Source organism: Scyliorhinus torazame, chromosome 5 (genome assembly GCF_047496885.1).
Source record: "Scyliorhinus torazame isolate Kashiwa2021f chromosome 5, sScyTor2.1, whole genome shotgun sequence".
NCBI classification, from domain to species: Eukaryota; Metazoa; Chordata; class Chondrichthyes; order Carcharhiniformes; family Scyliorhinidae; genus Scyliorhinus; species Scyliorhinus torazame.
Genome location: NC_092711.1, coordinates 281,475,739 through 281,493,408, shown reverse-complemented (window position 1 = coordinate 281,493,408; position 17,670 = coordinate 281,475,739). Strand labels below are relative to the sequence as shown.

Below are 17,670 nucleotides of genomic sequence, written 5' to 3'. Positions count from 1 at the left end.
TTTAAAGCAAAACAATGTTTATTCAATGAACTCAAGTTAACCTTTTTAAAAGATACAGTGAACAACTTAGCAACCATTAATTCAAGAATACAACAGTAAGTAATCCTTTAAGCTTTCCTTTTAACATCCATATGACTTAAAACACCTTTTACCAGAAGCACATCAGGTTAAAGTCACTACTGTTATTACCAAATGATCAAGAGATAGTCTTTTGATGGCAGAGAGAACAGCAGTACATCTGCTTGGTCTGGCTTCAGATCCAACACTGAAAACGAAACTAAAACACACCCTGCAGCAAACAGCCTAAAACAAAAGTAAAAAGCTGACAGACAGCCCAGCTCCACCCACTCTGACATCACTGCAGCAGTAAACACCCATTTCTTAAAGGTACTCTCACTACAGATATGTATATAAACACCCATTTCTTAAAGGTACTCTCAAGATAATTGGCCATGCTAAATTGCCCCTTAATTGGAAAAAATGAATTGGGTACTCTAAATTTCAAAAAAAGAAAAAGAAAAAAAAAGAAATGAAATCATCAGCTGAAGCCCTCAGCAGAAATAGAACACTGAATGAGAAAGCAAGAGAGATGGTGAGGATCAAGCAGGCTCACCAATCACATTAAAGGTAAGCAAAATAGTAAGTCGCAAAGTTCAGTCAGTGTGGACCACGAAGGTTGGCTGGCCGGTGTGGGTTCTGAAGGATGGCCAGTTGGTCTCGGAGGGGGGAAAAGATTTGAAAAACACTGATTTGTACCATAGGATAAAAGGGTGTTAATTGGCCACGGCATTGCCATGGAGAAAACAACATAGGAGAACTACAGGCTTCCCAGCTTGTAGGTAATTCAAAAAGGTGAACATATTTATTTTGTTTGCAGAGAACTGGTCCCAGTCTATGAATGGGTGTCACTTCTAGTAAGCATTAACGAGTCACCTTCACCGGTCCATATACAAATTGGGATTTGTATAGCTTTACATGCTGTAAGAGTGGCCTGGTCAGTAATCTTGTAAATAGGCCATAGCCATTTGCTCACTTCACAAGCTTGTCGCAGAAACAGATTGCATCAAAGCTATTTTGTGGAATAACAGCTGTCCTGATCTGATCGTTATTTGCTGTATATCATGCAAACTTACAAATAGGTGAAAAACCAAAAGGCCGCCACTGTATCTCAACAATTTGAATGCAGTGAAGCAAGCCATTTCACGCTGTCACTACACAATAGCTACAGTCAGACTACAGGAGGGTGATAAATCACTTGGTTGCATGGTGTATCGAAAACAATCTCTCTCTAAATGTTGGAAAGACCAAGGAACTGATTATCGACTTCAGAAAGCGTAGCACGACACACACTCCCATCTGCATCAATGGCTCCAAAGTTGAGATGGTCGATAGCTTTAAGTTCCTGGGGGTCACCATCACAAACAGTCTGTCCTGGTCCACTCGCGTTGATGCAACAGTCAAGAAAGCCCCAAAACATCTCTACTTCCTACAGGAGTTAAAGAAATTTGGCATGTCTGCATTGACTCTCACAAACTTCTACAGATGTGCAATAGAGAGCACCCTATCCGGCTGCATCACAGCCTGGTATGGCAACTGCTCGGTCCAAGATCGCAAGAAACTGCAGAGTGTGGTGAACTCAGCCCAATGCATCACACAAGCTTGCCAACCCCACATTAATTCTGTCTACACCTCCCGCTGCCTCAGGAAGGCAGACAGCATCATCAGAGACCCCTCCCACCCAGGCATTGCCTTCTTCCAGACCCTTCCATCAGGCAGAAGGTACAGAAGTCTGAAGACCCGCACATCCAGACATAGGAACAGCTTCTTCCCCACATCTACAAGACTCCTCAACGACTCCCCTCGGACTGATCTGTTCCCTGTAAGAACACTATTCACGACGCCCTATGCTGCTCTTGCTCATCTATTTGCTTTGTTTGGCCCCTTGTTCCGCACTGTAACCAATCACTGTTTGTCGATGTACCATTTGTCAATGTTCTTTGTTGATCATTCTTTTTGTCTACTGTGTACGTACTAAATACGTTCCCTCAGTCGCAGAAAAATACTTTTCACTGTACTTCGGTACATGTGACAATAAATCAAATCAAATCAAAGTGGTATTTTCCACCAGAATGATGCTTGATTCTGCTGTCAGTTCAAGAAGACACTCTTCCTACCACACAATTAAACAATATAGTGTGTGAATTTCAGTGCCAGTGAAATGCCAGGTTGGTAGGTCAGATATCCCAATTGGCTGATTGCATCAAACAGCATGTTCTTTCTGTTGTTCATAATAGGCAGAGTACAGACTGTACTAAACCACTGCACCAAGAAAACACATTCCAATCAACACATTGGAGAACCAATGAGAACTAATGTGCTTTTCAATTGCTAAACTTAACCAACAGTTATGGTTACACATGAAAGAAAGCAAAACTGTCTTCAACAGAATATAAAGTTGAAAGCAACGCACTGATTAACATGTCAAAACTCTCACCTATCTGAAGAAGAGAAAATCACAAGTGACGGGAACAGATCTTTTTTTTTTAAATGGTCATAACTTGTTTTCAGATATGATCATAACACAAACCATAATTTCACACATGACAGGTACATCCAGTGGGTCATCTGTCATGAGTTACAGCTCATCAAATAACTCTTGCCTGTGCAAGAAATGTGTCCTGCTGTTACTTCCAGTGCTGTCTGTATACCATTAGTCTTGTATAGTTGAAAAGAGCCCAGAGAGGAGCGGCGCGGTGGCACAGTGATTAGCACTGCTGCCCCATGGCACCAAGGACCCGTGTTCGATTCGGCTCCGGGTGTCTGTCCGTGTGGAGTTTGCACATTCTCCCAGCATCCGACGTGGGTCTCACCCACACAACCCAAAGATGTGCAGGGTAGGTGGATTGGCCACACTAAATTTCCCCTGAATTGGAAATAACAGGATTGGGTATTTAAAAAACAGGAAAAGAGACCAGGGAATGTTAGCAAATCAATGCTCTATTGTTTGCTCAGAATAAAGCATTAAGTGTTGGCTGTATTTGATACCTACAGGAATAATACATGGAGGCATGTTTAAAAGAATCAAAAGTAGGCACAGTTGAACAACTTAGCTTCAAAGTACAAGTTTTGGGCAATCTCCAACACCCACGTAAATTATTTGTGCAAGCCGTTTGTCAAACTGAAAACTGCACTGAAAAAGTGGAGTAAACGGTATTTAAGCCCTCCTCAAGTGGTATATACCAATATTCTAAACTCTTGATGAAACAATAGTAGGTCTGCCCAAAGATTAAGGTTTTCACATTGTACCAAGGTTTTATCTCTTAGATTTTCTCAACCGCATCGTAGACTGCCATAAAATGTTCATGATGTGGAGATGCCGGCGTGTGACTGGGGTGAGCACAGTAAGAAGTCTTTCAACACCAGGTTAAAGTCCAACAGGTTTGTTTCGATATCACTAGCTTTCGGAGCGCTGCTCCTTCCTCAGGTGAATGAAGAGTGCGGCCTCAACCGGGACCTGGGATTCATGTTGCATTACATTCATCCCCCACCATCTGGCCTGTGAAATCCAACCAACTGTCCTGGCTTGACACAATTCACACCTCTTTAACCTGTGGTTACCCCATCTCTGGACCTGTAAAGATTTAATCACCTGTGAATGCTCGCATTCCAAGCATTGTCTGGCATCTTTGAATTTGTCTATATGTATGTTTCTGGAACATACCTCTTCATTCACCTGAGGAAGGAGCAGCGCTCCGAAAGCTAGTGATATCGAAACAACCCTGTTGGACTTTAACCTGGTGTTGTAAAACTTCATAAAATGTTCAAATTGAGAAAAAATGTAACTAGATATTTGATACTGCAAACCCTCAACTTGTAGACATGCATCCAATAATTGTGGTAATGAATACTCTTGCTAGCTGTTGGAAGATGATTGTTTTCACAATACTTGAATCTGACAACAACCTTGGGAGTTGTCATTGACCAAAAGCTGTAGCTACAAGAGTAGGTCAAAGGCTAGGAATCCAGCAAGTAACTCACCTCCTTACTCCTTAAAGCCTGCCCAACACCTACAAGACTCAAGTCAAGAGTGAGAGAATACTTTGCCCTTGTCTAGATGAGTGCAACTCCAACAACACTCAAGAAGCTCGACACCATCCAGGACAAAGCAGTCCACTTAATTGGCACCTTGCACAAACATTCATTCCCTCCACCACAGCAGCAATGTGTATCATCTGTAAGATGCACTGCAGGTACTCACCAAGCCTCTTGAGACAGAAACTTCCAAACCCATGACCATTACTATCTCGAAGGACAAGGGCCGCAGATACATGGGAACGCCACCACCTGGACCTGGAGTTTTCCCTCCAAGCCACTCATCACCCTGACTTGGAAATATAATCGCTGTTCATTCACTGTCGCTGGATCAAAACCATGGAATTTACTCTTTACAGTATTGTAGGTATACATACGCCACAGGAACTTCAGCGGTTCAAGAAGGCAACACCATCTACTCAAGGGCAATCAGGGATGGACAATGAATGCTGGCCTAGCCAGCACAACCCACATATTTTGCCTTTTTAGAATTCATTCAAGGGCCATGCTACCAGTTGGAATGGCAATGGGATTTACTTCTTCGGACCGATGCAACAGTTCCATTTGCCCACCTCACTTATTCGTTCAAAATTAATGAAGTGATCAAATCAAGGCACAGATTTTCCTCTGTTGATGTTAATTTCTCCACTTCCCCGTGTGCCCATACTGCTGACACTGCCTCTGTCCAATTGTGAATCCAAAATCCAGCAGTTATACGATTAGCTCTCGGACATATGGTTGGTGGATAACTTGGGGTTAACTTGATATTTGTGTCATAAAAGTATACAACAGCTAAAGGGCCCACCCAGTTCTTCACCCAAGTTGCATTTTAACAGCAATCACACAAATGATGATTAATATAAAATCTACAAAATACTGGGGATCGAGAGAGCAATATGGACAACACCTAAGTGAGGAGAGTCAGTCATGCAACTGTTATAAAAGATTGCATTTGCAGGTTTAGTGGCAATATTTCTGTAACATTTAGCTACAATATGATGCTTAAAAACTGTAAGAGTGGCAGACTGATGGATTCAAGACTTCAATGAGTTTGAGAACAAGAAACGTCTGGCTTAAAATCTCAAGATGCAAAAAAGTTATTTTATTTTGTTCATTTGTTTCAAATGATAATTAAAGCAATTATAACATTAAGATAGTATCAATGTCTGCACAGCAAGGGCAGTGTTCCTATTATATGCATAATATAGTTATTTATGACACAGGAGGTGGCCATTTGGCTCTTTTGTGTCTTTGTTAGCTCTCCTTGGAGCAAATCAGTCAGACCCAATTCCTCAGTCTACCCCCTCGACCGGCAAGTTTATTTCCTTCAAGTACTCACCCATCCACTTCCCTTCTCAAAACTAAGAACACCAGCTCTTCAAAACTGACATTATAGCTAAAATATCTCATCTCTGCAACCATTTTGGTAAACCCCCTCTGCACCCTCTTATGGGCCCCTCCTCCCAAAGTGTGGTGAACAAAACTGGACACAAGACTCTAGCTGTGGCCCAAGCTTTTCAAGGTCCAGTGCAACTTCTCTCCTTCTGCACTTACAACATCTATTTATTAAGTCAAGATCCCATATGCTTTGTTAAGTACTCTCAATATGTCCAGCCACCTTAAAAGATCTCCCTGCTCATGCACATTCTGTGGAAACGGAATAAAGACTATTCTGCCTTTCCCTATTCCTTGCACTAAAATGCACTTTTCTGTATAAATTCCATCTGCCACTTACTTGCCCATCTACTGGCCTATGTTTTGTTGCAGTTGATTTGCATGATTCTGACAGTTTGCCACTGCTCTTTGTTATCATGGGAAAATTTTGAAGTTTTACTCCGCATTCCAAGATCTGATACAAGGCATTATTAATATGCCAAAAAAAAAGCTGTGGTCTGAGCACTGACCCTTGGGAAACACCACTGTATACCATTCTCCAGTCTGAAAAAAACAACCATTTGCTACAACTCACTGTTTGCTGTCCTCAAGCTATTTCTTTTTAATTGAAGTTGAAATTTGCCCTCTGATTCCATGGGCTACAATTTTGTTAGCCTGTTTTTTAAGTAATACTTTGTCAAACACTTGCTGAAAATTAATGCAGACAACATTCTTTGTTACTTTATCAAAAAATGGATTAATTACACAAGCATGATCCACTTTTTACAAATGCATGTTGACTATTTTTAATAACTTAAACCTCTCAGAGTCAGCATTATTGTTTTATAAAACCTTACTCACCACTTATGTTAAATTGGCCTGTAGTTGCTAGGATTGTCCTTACAACCTTCTTTGAATAAGGGTGTAATTTGCTATTCTCCAATCCACTGACACCACCCCCCCACAATATTCAGGCAAGTTTTGAAGATTATGCCAAGTCCTTCCCCCATCTCCACCCCCATTTTCTTACAGTCTAAGATGCAAGCCATCTAGAACAAGAGATTTGTCCACTCTAAGCATAGTCAGCCTTTCCAGTACTCATGCCTCTTTATTTTCACCCTTTCTGCCATCTCCGCTTCTACTGATATTGTCAGGTTCCTCATCCTCAGCAAACACTTGAAGTACTCATTACGTTTCCTCACCTTGCTTGTGACTATTAGCATATATTACCCTCTTTATCCCTCATAAGATCCAAGCCACTTAATAGTACTTGTCTGTAGATGTTTTGGGGTTCTTTTTTATGTTGACAGCGATTCTATTCTAATATTCTGTCTTGGTCGTTGGGCGGCACGGTGGTGCAGTGGTTAGCACTGTTGCACGGCACCGAGGTCTCAGGTTTGATCCTGGCCTTGGGTCACTCTCCGTGTGGAGTTTGCACATTCCCGCCCGTGTCTGTGTGGGTCTCACCCCTACAACCCAAAAGATATGCAGGGTAGGTGGATTGACCATGCTAAATTGCCCCTTAATTGGAAAAAAAATTGGATACTCTAAAAAAAAGTTTTTTTAATTCTGTCTTTGTTGTGTTATTTTCCTCTTGTCCCTTGTCAACCTACTGTATTTGATCTGACACTCACTCGAAGAATTCATCTGACACGCATCAGGCACTTTCTGTTGTTTCACCATATTTTCTAACACCCTCATTACACAAGGGGCTCTGGTTTCTCGACCTTGCACCCTTGTTGGACTGTACCTAATCTGTACCCAACGTAACTCCTCCTTAAAGATCACCCATTGTTCTGTTATAGGTTTTCCTGTCAATCTTTGGTTCAATTTTACCCTGGCTAGATCCCCTCTCATCTTGTGATGAAAATTTAGATATATTTTAGATTGTTCCTTGCCCTTCTGCATTACTTGTCTAAACGTTGGCTGCAGTGCACATGGTCACCTCATTTCCACCACCATATTTCACAATGCCTGCTTTCTAACTGGACCAAGAATATACCGATCAAGGACGTTCTCCTGAACACCTTTCAGAATTTCCCCCTTCCTTCCCCTTTGATACAATCCCAATCAATGTTTGGGTCACCAAACTTTGCCACTGTATAGTTCTTGCGCATCTGCGATTTCCCTACAGATTTGCTTCTCTCTCTATCTCGCTCTTCCACTATTGAGGCTTACAAAATACCCTCATAGCATGATCACATTCTTTTTGTCTCTGAACAAATGGATTTGTCCTTGCCAAAGGACATTCCCTCTTTCAAACATTACACTATCTTCCCTGACCAGTACTGTCACCCCAGACCCCTTTTTCTATCTTTTCTGAACACTTTATATCCTTGAATATTAAGTGATCAGCCCTCACCATGGTTAAGCAACATTTATGTGATTGTCTCCATATCATATTCCCACAGGACTATTTGTGCTTACAGCTCACCAATATATTTACATAAATGCATTATAAACCTCTCTTTGGATTCCTCATAGTCCTTCTTCATCAGCTCCGATGGAACTACTCCCTCTCTAGTCCTGCCCAAAATTATCATTTTATGCACAATATTTTTTTCTACTTGTATATGTTGCCACTCATCCCCTGTCAACTAGTTTAAACCCCTCTAACCTCCCTGCAAGGACACTGGTCCCAATCGTTGAGGTACAACCTGTTCCTTTTGAATGTTTGCTACCTTCCCCAGAACTTGTACCCCAAGAATCTGAAGCCCTCCCTCCTGCACCATGTTGCAAGCCACTTCCTCCTCATTTCTAATCTTGCTCGGATTTTGACAAGAAATTTACCATGCTGGAAATTGTAAATTTAAGAGACAAGATTAAAAATGAAAATTTTGCTCCCACAGTAGTAGTAGAACATGAATTTCAAGTTAGGACTGAGAAATTGTTTATTTTATTAAATTGTACCAAAGGTCATGAATGTTTCAAGTTATTTTTCCAGCATTTTTTGTAAGACTGTTTCCAGCTAAACATCACATTCTGGCTGATTACTGCTACAGGAATAAAGCATAAAGAAATTCAATCATGCAGAAAATATTCAGATTTTTAATACAATTTATTATTTTTTTTAAATTTAGAGTACCCAATTTTTTTTTTCCAATTCAGGGAAAATTTATCTACCTGGCACATCTTTTTTGGGTTGTGCGGGTGACACCCACACAGACAAGGGGAGAATGTGCAAACTCCACACGGACAGTGTCTTGGGGTCGAACACAGGTCCTCGGTGCCGTGAGGCAGCAGTGCTAACCACTGCACCACCGTGCCGCCCTGAGTTTTTATAGAAAATGATAAGCAATGTGTTCTTTTCTTAATTTAGTAGTACCCAATACTTTTTTTCCCCCAAATTAAGGGGCAATTAAACGCAGCCAATTCACCTATCCTTCACATCTTCGGATTGTGGAGTGAGACCCAAGCAAATATGGGGAGAATGTGCAAACTCCACGCGGACAGTGACCCGGAGCTGGGATCGAAAAGCAATGTATGTAATATCAATGGATTATCCTCCAATCCTAAACTGCTGACTGGATGCAGATTGATTCCTCTCAGCCATTGCAAGGTTCAGTTTCAATTCACGTATCAGTGTGTCTTATGGAACAAGAATTATATGAACAAGTTATCCTCTATTGAATTTGCCAGTTTCTCCGTTGCACTTTTGAGTAACATGCGGCAATAAAATGACGTCTCGAGGTGGAAGCAAATGCAGGGTGGCCAATGTTAAGTCACTCATGTTCTGGTTTGGTGGAATTGACAAACCCAGGAAACATTATTTCTCACACACACTACTCGTGTACTTCAGAAAGATAAAGCTGGAACCAATGTTTGCTATAATTGGCTTTTCCAGCACAGAAGACCAGGCCTCCCTTCACATCATATATCCCTAAGCTCAGCAGGATTTCAGAAAATACTTAATAGGCTAAGGACTCGAGAGTACCCAGCATTAAGTGTGGTTTCATTGGGACAAGTTTTTTTAAATATTGTGTTTCCCAATTTGAAAAATGAGAACCAAGAGTAAAACGTTCTCACCATGCTGAACTTGTTCCCCCTTTAACGAACATCATTTCTATTGCCTCATGTCACTGAAAAGTATCACAAAAAAGCTGTAGCGAATCCAACAGAGGACAACTTTGGTACCATAAGCTGATACTTAAATTGAAATTAAGCTATGCACAGACGCTTAGTCATCAAGATTTGAACTAGATGATAATCCGTCGATGACATAAACATGCTAATTTGTAATTAAATGCAGATATGAAGATCCTGCAAAACTGATGGCACCAGTACAATTCAGAACGATTGAAGGACTCATGCAAAAGATTCACTGTTATTCTCAGGAACAACAGTAATATTGAAATTTTGGTGATAATTTTAAAGACAAGTACACATATTCTCATGCAGTTTTAATTGCAATCATCATCTTGGAAAATCGATTGATTAGGCTCCCTTAAAGTCTGCACTGTGAAGAAGGGGAAGTACTTAAAGGACATGAATTTGCTGTTTTTACATCTAAAATTTACAACCATCTCCAATATATCAGTCCAGTAAAGCAGAAATATTTACCCAACAATTATGCCTGACAAATTTAATTCCTTAAATGGAAATATATTGAATCAAATTTTAACTCTTAAGCCCAGTTAAAATAATTCATCCAATTAACTGACTTTTCGCTTTTGGACACCCTGGGTAAAAAGAAAATTTCCAAAGAATGAGTGAAGTCAGTCATGTGGAGAGATTGAAGAAACTGGGATATTTTTATATTTATTAATTCACGGGATGTGGGTGCCACTGGCTCAGGAGGATTTATTGCCAATCTAAAATTGCCTGAGAAAGTGGTTGTGAGTCAACTATTAAATACACTAAGTGGCTGGCCAAGCTCAATTATGGGCGTTGGGGAGGAGATGGCTGGAACAGTGCGTGGAGTTTCGGTCTCCATATTTAATTATTTTCCCCTAATTAAGGGGCAATTTAGCATGGCCAATCCACATACCCTGCATATCTCTGGGTTGTGGGGATGATACCCATGTAGACACGGGGAGAATGTGCAAATTCCACACGGACAGTGACCTGGGGCCTGGATCGATCCCAGGCCCTCAGCGCCATGAGAAAACAGTGCTAACCACTGCACCATCGTGCCATCTGACTCCATATTTGAGGAGAGATATACTTTCGTTGGAGACAATACAGGAAAGGTTCACGAGATTGGGATGAGGTGCTGTTTTATGCTGGCAAGCTGAGTAAATTAGCTCTATATTCTGCAAGCTTTAAAAGAAAGTGAAGTGATCTCAATGAAATATACAAGATTATGAAGGAACATGACAACGTAGATAATAAGATGCTGTTTCCCCTGGCTGGGGAATCAAGAACACAGGGGAACAGTCCTATGAAATGGGGTTGCTCATTTAAGACTAAGATGAAGAGAAATGTCTTCACTCAAAAGGTTGTGAATCTTTCAAATTCTCTACCCGAGGGTTGTGGATGCTTCATCATTGAATATCTTTAAGGCTGAGATAGACAGACTTTTAGTCTCTCAGGGAATCAAGGGATATGGAGAGAGGATAGGATAGTGCGGTACAAACCAAGGATAAGCCATGATCGTATTGAATGACGGAGCAGGCTCGAAAGGTTGTGTAGTCTAATCGTGTTCCTATTTCTCATTTTCTTATTTCAGAGGACAGTCAAGAGTCAACCTCATTGCTATGGGTCTGAAAGAATGTATAGGTCAAAACAGGTAAAGACAACAGATTTACTTCCCAAGAGAACATTAGGTGAACCAGATTTTTTTTAATACAATCATACACTAGTTGAGTCACCCTGACTGATACTTGCTTTTTAATGCCAGAGTTATTTAATTAATTGAATTTAAATTGTCCAGCTGCCATGGTGGGCTTTAAACTTGTGCCTTTGAATCAGCCGGGCACTTAGTCTAGTCCAGTAACACAGTCACTCAACTTCGTAGTCTTGAAGCAGAGAATGTGAAGAGGGACCTAATGGAAATGAGTTTTTAAAAGGAGTGCATAGCAAAAAACTGTTATCTCTGGCAAGTGACTCGGTAACCAAAAGACTTGGATTTAAAATAATTGTCAACTGAACGAGGTCAAATGAGGAGTTTTTTTCCTACATGAAGGATTGTTATGATTTGGAATGCACCACCTAGATTCGATAAGAGCTTTTAAAATTTGAGATAGAGTTGATAAGGACTAACTTGCAGGATTATAGAGGAAAGCTAGGGTATGAAACTAAATTGGGCTGCTCTTTCAAAGAGAAAGTACTGAATGAACTCCTGCGTTGTAAAATGAAATGATTGAATGAAGACATATCCAAGAATAAAAAAAGGTATTATATTTGTCACATTACCAAAGTAACGACAACAGGAAATGTACAACTGCTATAATGTAGATATTGTGACAGCCATATTTTGGAAAAGGCCAAATCTTTATGCTCTTAACAGAGCTCTCAATCCTGTTTAAACTTATTTTAATGCTGCCCTGTGCCCCAGCCCTGAACTTTCAACTTTTTCTAATTTCTCTCCGAACTTCCCTCATGTCTTCTCTGAACTCATCTTGTCCATGAGACCCACCTCCTGCTCCTTTGACCCTATTCCCACTGAACTGATCACCCAACCTTCCCTCCAGGTCCCTGTGTTAGTTGATATTGTGAATGGCTCTCGGTCTTCAAGTGCTGTCCCTGCCTCCTTTAAATCTGCTGTCATCACATTTCCCTTAATAAAAGCACACACCATCCTTGCATACTACGGTCCTATCTCCAATATCTCTTTCTTTTATTTTTAATAAATTCAGAGTACCCAATTATTTGTTTTTCCAATTAAGGGGCAGTTTAGCATGGCCAATCCACCTAACCTGCACATCTTTGGGATTTGGGGTGAAACCCACACAGAGACGAGGAGAATGTGCACACTCCACATGGACAGTGACCCAGAGCCGGGATTGGAATCCGGGTCCTCACCACCGCAGGCAGCAATGCAACCACTGGGCCACGTGCCATCCCAATCTCTCTTTCTTGATGTCCATAAATGTTGTCAACTGCGAAATTTATTCCCATATTCACAAGAACAAATGTGCTGTCAGATTTGTTCCTGGCGTAAGCTTCCAACCTCACATTTGTGTTATCTCTGAGGCCGTCTATTTTCACTTCTGCAATATCACTCAACTTCGCCCCAGTCTCAGCTCATCTTTTCTGGAACTTTCATCCATACCTATGTTATCTCTAACCTCGACACCCCAACACACTCCTGGCTTGTCTCCCACACTCAACACCCCATAAACTTGAGATCATCCAAAACTTGTCTGCCCAGTCTTAATGTGCTGCAAGTTCCATTACCCTAGGTCAGGCAAAATTTTGATTTTAAAATTCACACCCTTGATAGCCTTGCCCCTCCCCATCTCTGTCATTTCCTGACAACACTCCGAGATATCTACTCCTCTAATTTTGGCCTCTTGTGCATTCCCAATCATAATTGTTCCCCCATTGGTCTTGTGCCTTCAGCTGTCCCAAGCCTCTGTATCTGGAATTCCCTCCCAATACCGATCCAACTCGTTTGTCTCCTTTTAGATGCTAAAAATCACCTCTTTGACCAAGCTTTTGATTTTGTCACCTAAGATTGCCTCATTTAGTTTGGTCATATTTTGTTTCATAATGCTGTTGTGAAGGACTGTCCTTGGGACGGTTCTTCACGTTAAAGGCAATACATCAGTTGGTGGTCTTGTTACTACATCCATAGCATATGCTTTCTTGCTGACATGTGTATATTTACGTGTACTTTATAGACCATAGAAAACCTTTTTTTCCCTTTAAAATGTTTTTAAATTTTCCCAATTAAGGGGCAATTTAGCGTGGCCAATCCACCTACCCTGCACATCTTTGGGTTGTGGGGGTGAGAACCACGCAGACACGGAGAGAATGTGCAAACTCCACACAGTGACCAAGGGCCGGGATCGAATCGTGAAAGTGCAAACCACTGCGCCACCATGCCTCCCTAGTCCAGAGAAAATATTAAAGTAGAATTCTATTCCATACCATTCCAAACTTGAAGTTTCCAATGGTATTTGCACAAACGTACATGGTTATAAAGATGATACCAATACTATGTTGTAAAATGATCCACAAACTGAAACACCAACTTTTGTTAAAAATTAGTTTGAACTGTGGCATTTTCTTTGTAATTTCTGAATACTTCAGTTTATCACTTGACAAGTAACAGCATTTAAATGTTTTTAGATCAGAAATTTCACCAATCACTTGTTTAAAATAAATTTAAAGTACCCAATTCATTTTTTCCCCATTAAGGGCCTGTCCACCTACCCTGCACATCTTTAGGTTGTCGGGGAGATCTACGCAGACATTCGGGGAGAATGTGCAAACTCCACACGGACAGTAACCCAGGTCCGGGATCGAACCCGGGTCTTCAGTGCCGTGAAGCAACAGTGTTAACCACTGCGCCACCCCGATTTCACCAATCATAATTGTTCAACTGTAAAATAAACAAATTGAGATATAAAATACAAGTACCCCATTTTCACTATAACCAAGGCTGCATGTAAAGGAGCTGTTGCTTTGCCACAATAGCCAGTCCAGTTAGTGTAATCACAGGCAGAATTCTAAATCAGGCCAAGCCTGACAATGCAGCAAAACAGATCACAACTTTCTGGAGGAAGAGGTCTTGCTCCACAGTACTCTGAAGTCAGTTTGGGCTCCACAACCCTAACCTCAGGCAGAATTGGATGAAACTAAAATCACTTTACATGACATAAATTTTAGCCAAAGTGCACATTTAGATTTACAATTAGGTTAAGTAATAATTTTTACTCAGCAACAATAATACTTTGTATAATATGTAATCTGCTGCAAAATAATTTAACAGTAATCACTATTTTTCCTTAATGAATTGGTCATGAGCTGAATTGTATGACATACATTGTATTGTCACTTTCAACCTAAATTTAGACTCCATTACTTACCTTGATGACAAAGAAATAACACAATCAGCATTTTCGTAAGTAAAAAATAAATGAGATTAGAAGCTTATTTACTGTCTAAAAGAATACATGTGTCTGGTTACTTTTCAAGCCAAAATGAAATTTGACAACTTACAATCGAGCTGCACAAGGGCCACAATATTCTCAGATATCTGAGAAGAAAAGGTCACGTTTGCTCTGACGCCTTTGCTGGACTAAAACATTAGGCCGTCGCCGAAGTAAACGCCACCGCGTTTTTTTTTACATTATGTAAAATTACACAAAGCTCACACACAAGGGGCGACGCGATTTGCTTCTGTGGCCCGATCGGGTTCTACACTCTGTCTGCTCTAAGGTACAGATTTTCGGGACCGACTACGCGCTCACGGGGTCCTTTTTCTTTTAAAACGACCAACTTACAAATCGGATTTGCCCCCTTTCTCCCAATTCTTCAACCAGTCGCCATGGAACACCATCACCGCCATCTTAGCTGCACACCATTCTGCACTCATAGCCCGGATGTATCGCCCGGTAAGCTGCGGGGTCACAGGTCAACGCTGCCGCTGCATGCTGGGAGGTCTGAGGGCAAGCCAATTGTTGGTGGAGGGGGCGACAGTGTTGGAGCTCTGGATTGCTTGTCCGCTTGCCAGCCGTCCAAGGATCGGCCTGGAGTCGGCAGCAATTGGAGAGCAATCTCCAGGGCGCCGCTGTGCAACCCTGGGGGGGAGGGGGCGGGGGGATCGTCGCAATGTTAAAAATACAGTTTTTTTTTGTCATTTTCTTTGGACCTTTCGCTTTGCCAAATGCAAAAGTATTGAAAATTAATGTGTTCTCTTTGTCAAATATAAAAGTATTAAAAGAGCAGCACGGTGGACAGGTGCTTAGCACTGCTGCCTCACGGCGCCGAGCACCCAGGTTCGATCCTGGCCCTGGGTCACAGTCACTGTAGAGTTTGCACATTCGCCCCGTGTCTGCGTGGGTCTCACCCCCACAACCCAAAGATGTACAGGCCACGCTAAATTGCCCCTTAGTTGGAAAAAAATTGGGTCATCTAATTTTGTTTTAAATAATTAACAGTATTGAAAATAGAGGAGATGGAGGTGTGGGTAAAAGGCTGTTTGGCTATTGATTTAAGTACAATCTAATTGGAAGACAGCACCGTGGCGCAGTGGGTTAGCCCTGCTGCCTCATGGCGCCGAGGTCCCAGGTTTGCTCCCGGCTCTGGGTCACTGTCCATGTGGAGTTTGCACATTCTCCCTGTGTTTGCGGAGGTTTCGCCCCCAAAACCTAAAGATGTGCAGGCTAGGTGGATTGGCCATGCTAAATTGCCCGTTAATTGGATAAAAATTAATTGGGTACTCTTAAAAAAAAAAGTACAATCCAATTGGGTAATGAGTTTTTGCTTTCCAGTTGGCGTAGGAAGACAGTGTGTCGAAAGGATGATGTGTTGCTGGACTGATGGCTGGAGTGAGGGCATGTCATGTGAAGAAGGCACAAGCATCTATATTTAATTACATTTGTCAACCTTGGCCAGCAGCATCTTTTTCATTTCTCCAGTTTCTGCTGAGAGGGATACTGCAAGGATCAGTATTTAACATAGAACATAGAACAATACAGCGCAGTACAGGCCCTTCGGCCCACGATGTTGCACCGAAACAAAAGCCATCTAACCTACACTATGCCATTATCATCCATATGTTTATCCAATAAACTTTTAAATGCCCTCAATGTTGGCGAGTTCACTACTGTAGCAGGTAGGGCATTCCACGGCCTCACTACTCTTTGCGTAAAGAACCTACCTCTGACCTCTGTCCTATATCTATTACCCCTCAGTTTAAAGTTATGTCCCCTCGTGCCAGCCATATCCATCCGCGGGAGAAGGCTCTCACTGTCCACCCTATCCAACCCCCTGATCATTTTGTATGCCTCTATTAAGTCTCCTCTTAACCTTCTTCTCTCCAACGAAAACAACCTCAAGTCCGTCAGCCTTTCCTCATAAGATTTTCCCTCCATACCAGGCAACATCCTGGTAAATCTCCTCTGCACCCGCTCCAAAGCCTCCACGTCCTTCCTATAATGCGGTGACCAGAACTGTACGCAATACTCCAAATGCGGCCGGACCAGAGTTCTGTACAGCTGCAACATGACCTCCCGACTCCGGAACTCAATCCCTCTACCAATAAAGGCCAACACTCCATAGGCCTTCTTCACAACCCTATCAACCTGGGTGGCAACTTTCAGGGATCTATGTACATGGACACCTAGATCCCTCTGCTCATCCACACTTTCAAGAACTTTACCATTAGCCAAATATTCCGCATTCCTGTTATTCCTTCCAAAGTGAATCACCTCACACTTCTCTACATTAAACTCCATTTGCCACCTCTCAGACCAGCTCTGCAGCTTATCTATATCCCTCTGTAACCTGCTACATCCTTCCACACTATCGACAACACCACCGACTTTAGTATCGTCTGCAAATTTACTCACCCACCCTTCTGCGCCTTCCTCTAGGTCATTGATAAAAATGACAAACAGCAACGGCCCCAGAACAGATCCTTGTGGTACTCCACTTGTGACTGTACTCCATTCTGAACATTTCCCATCAACCACCACCCTCTGTCTTCTTTCAGCTAGCCAATTTCTGATCCACATCTCTAAATCACCCTCAATCCCCAGCCTCCGTATTTTTTGCAATAGCCTACCGTGGGGAACCTTATCAAACGCTTTGCTGAAATCCATATACACCACATCAACTGCTCTACCCTCGTCTACCTGTTCAGTCACCTTCTCAAAGAACTCAATAAGGTTTGTGAGGCATGACCTACCCTTCACAAAGCCATGCTGACTATCCCTGATCATTTAACTGCACCTTTGATACCATTTCAAGGGGAAATAATTAAGTCGGCACATTTTGAGGTGAATCAGACTAATTGGTCAGGGGAGTTTCTGTATTTCCCCAACGCCTGTTATATCCGAGAGATGAGATTATCAAGGTCTTAGAAAGGTGAAATAAAAGCAGAAAGTGCTGGATAAACTCAGCAGGTCTGGCAACATCTGTGGACAGAGAAACAGTGTCAACGTTTTGAGTCTGTATGACCCTTCTAACTGTTGAAGGATCAAACGGATTCAAAACATTAACTGTGTTTCTCACGCCACAGATGCTGCCAGACCTGCTGAGTTTATTCAGCATTTACTGTTTTTATTTCAGATTCCCAGCATCCATAGTATT

At 41.8% G+C, this 17,670-nt stretch overlaps 1 protein-coding gene across 1 annotated transcript in view; it reads right to left on the bottom strand.

Moving 5' to 3' along the window:
* The window catches only part of thoc2 (THO complex 2), a 193,707-nt gene extending 178,675 nt beyond the window's left edge, over positions 1-15,032 (bottom strand). Inside the window, exon 1 of the mRNA XM_072505632.1 lies at positions 14,859-15,032. Coding sequence (XP_072361733.1) covers positions 14,859-14,950 — 92 coding nt within the window. The 5' untranslated portion in view covers positions 14,951-15,032. The remainder of the gene's footprint in view (positions 1-14,858) is intronic.
* Between the last annotated feature and the right edge of the window lie 2,638 nt (positions 15,033-17,670).